A 2,110-nucleotide genomic window follows, 5' to 3' on the forward strand; every position below is an offset into this window, starting at 1 on the left:
AAAAAACTCTGAAAATGGAATACGAAAGGTGGATTCTTGATTCTCGACGTGATGGGCTAAAAGAAAATGGGCTAAAAGTGTTAAAAACCGAACTTCTCCTTTAAAGCCAATACATCCATTATTATCTCTGCAGCAGCTGCATGTTAAGCACAACTGAAAACATTCATTTAGCATCTTTTCACACAGAGATATTCAAGAAAACTTTTTTTCTGTGCCAATAAACTAAGTAAACAGTTAAACTTTTCTGAAACCTTATAGTGACAGACTACAATGTGAAGTGTAGTTGTTTTTGGATTGTAGTTTACTTTTTAAGAGTTTTGCAACACATTTGACCTTCTCAAAAGGACTCTGTTTTATTTCTCTTATTTATCTGTTATCATGAACTTTTACAGCCTTCTGCTGTCATGCTAAAAGTTTAGCAGAGACTGTAACCATTAATTAATAAAATGTATTAATCAAGTTTCCTAAGTGTTAAAGACTGAAAGGCTTATGCATTATCTCACCCTTGCAACTGAAACATTAACATGCAACCAGCACAAATTGAGAAAGAGGGTTTAAGTAGAAAGAAAACACAAAGTGAAAATTAAAGACAGCAGAGTAAAGATCCCTTACCCAAAGTTCAGTGAAGCATCCAACTTGGCTACCAATGCGGCTGGTGTTTCCCTTGACACTTGCAATTCTTTATAAACGGCAAAAGAAAGTAAACCTCTACAGTTGTAGATATGAAAATAATGACAAAGGGGAAAACATGTCAATAAAAAAACTCTAAACTCTAAAAACAGACTTTTGACAGTGTGTTATTCAAAGGTATAGATTTAAGCTTTTTATATAACATACCTTGAATATAAGGAATTTAGACTTAAGACGAACACAATACAACAGAAGAATCCAAAAATCAGTCCATTTTTATTCAACAAACTGGAATAAATCAAATAAAAGAAAATTAGTACACCCTGGTTTAGCCAATAGCTGTGACAGTCTTGGCACTGTTGCTGGTCTGATCCACCATTCATCACACCTGCTCTACTGCAATCAACTCTTACTGTTTCCACCTGGTTTACCTCATACACTCCTGATCAAAATCTTAAGACCAGTCAAAAAATTGCAAAAATTAGCATTTTGCACTATTGGATCTTAAGAAGGTTCAAAGTAGAGCTTCACAATGTTAAAGGAACAAATCAGTGCAAGAGACAAGAACTTTTGAGCAGGGAATTTTCTGAAAACTGCATTTACACTCAAACATTATTTTTTCAGCTGAACAAAAGTTTAAGACCATAGTCTTTAAAAACCAAAAGCTCTGCAAATATCTGGATTCCATGTCATTTTCTGTCAAGTCTTTACACTGTCAAGATCTCCTGATGGCAAAAGCAAAAAAGCTCACTGACTTTGAATGGGGTAGGATTGTATAGCAGCATAAGCAAGGCCTCTCACAACGTGCGATCGCTGCTGAGGTTGGATGCAGTAAGACAGTCATTTTGCATTTTTTAAATGATCCTGAGGGTTATGGAACAAAAAAGACAAGTGGTAGACCCCAAAAAATGTCACCAGCTCTGAGCCGGCGGATCCGATTGGCTGTCTGTCAAGACACAGGACGATCCTCTACCCAAATTAGGGCCATTACTGGTGCTGACTGCAGCCCAATAACCATCAGACGGCATCTGCGAGAGAAGGGCTTCAGAACCAAAAAACGTCTTCAAAGACCACGTCTTCTTCAACGCCACAAAATTGGTTGGTTGTTTGGACTTTGCAAGGGTGCACCAAACATGGGACATTGAAAGGTGGAAGAAAATTGTCTTCTCTGATGAGAAAAAAATTTAACCTTGATGGTCCTGATGGCTTCCAACGTTACTGGCATGACAAGGAGATCCCACCTGAGATGTTTTCTACATGGCACAGTGGTGGGGGCGCGTGGGGTGCGTTTTCCTTCAATGGAACAATGGAGCTTCAGGTTGTGCAGGGGCATCAAACAGCAGCTGGCTATGTGGAGATGTTGCAGCGGGCATCCCTCATGACTGAGGGCCCTTGTCTGTGTGGTAATGATTGGGTTTTTCAACAGGACAATGCTGCAGTTCACAATGCCCGCCTGACGAAGGAGTTCTTCAGAGGAGAA

The 2,110-nt window shown here is 39.1% G+C and overlaps 1 protein-coding gene across 2 annotated transcripts in view; it reads right to left on the bottom strand.

The window, feature by feature from the left end:
• The window catches only part of LOC107098819 (N-acetyllactosaminide alpha-1,3-galactosyltransferase-like), a 29,774-nt gene that overhangs the window by 25,723 nt on the left and 1,941 nt on the right, over positions 1–2,110 (bottom strand). For both annotated transcript variants that reach the window (XM_015396675.1, XM_015396674.1), the window contains exons 2-3: positions 838–918; positions 613–708 (exon numbers count right to left, since the gene is read on the bottom strand). In XM_015396675.1, coding sequence (XP_015252161.1) covers positions 613–708; positions 838–918 — 177 coding nt within the window. The remainder of the gene's footprint in view (positions 1–612; positions 709–837; positions 919–2,110) is intronic.

This window comes from Cyprinodon variegatus, unplaced genomic scaffold (assembly GCF_000732505.1).
Source record: "Cyprinodon variegatus isolate N-32 unplaced genomic scaffold, C_variegatus-1.0 Scaffold812, whole genome shotgun sequence".
Classification (NCBI taxonomy): domain Eukaryota; kingdom Metazoa; phylum Chordata; class Actinopteri; order Cyprinodontiformes; family Cyprinodontidae; genus Cyprinodon; species Cyprinodon variegatus.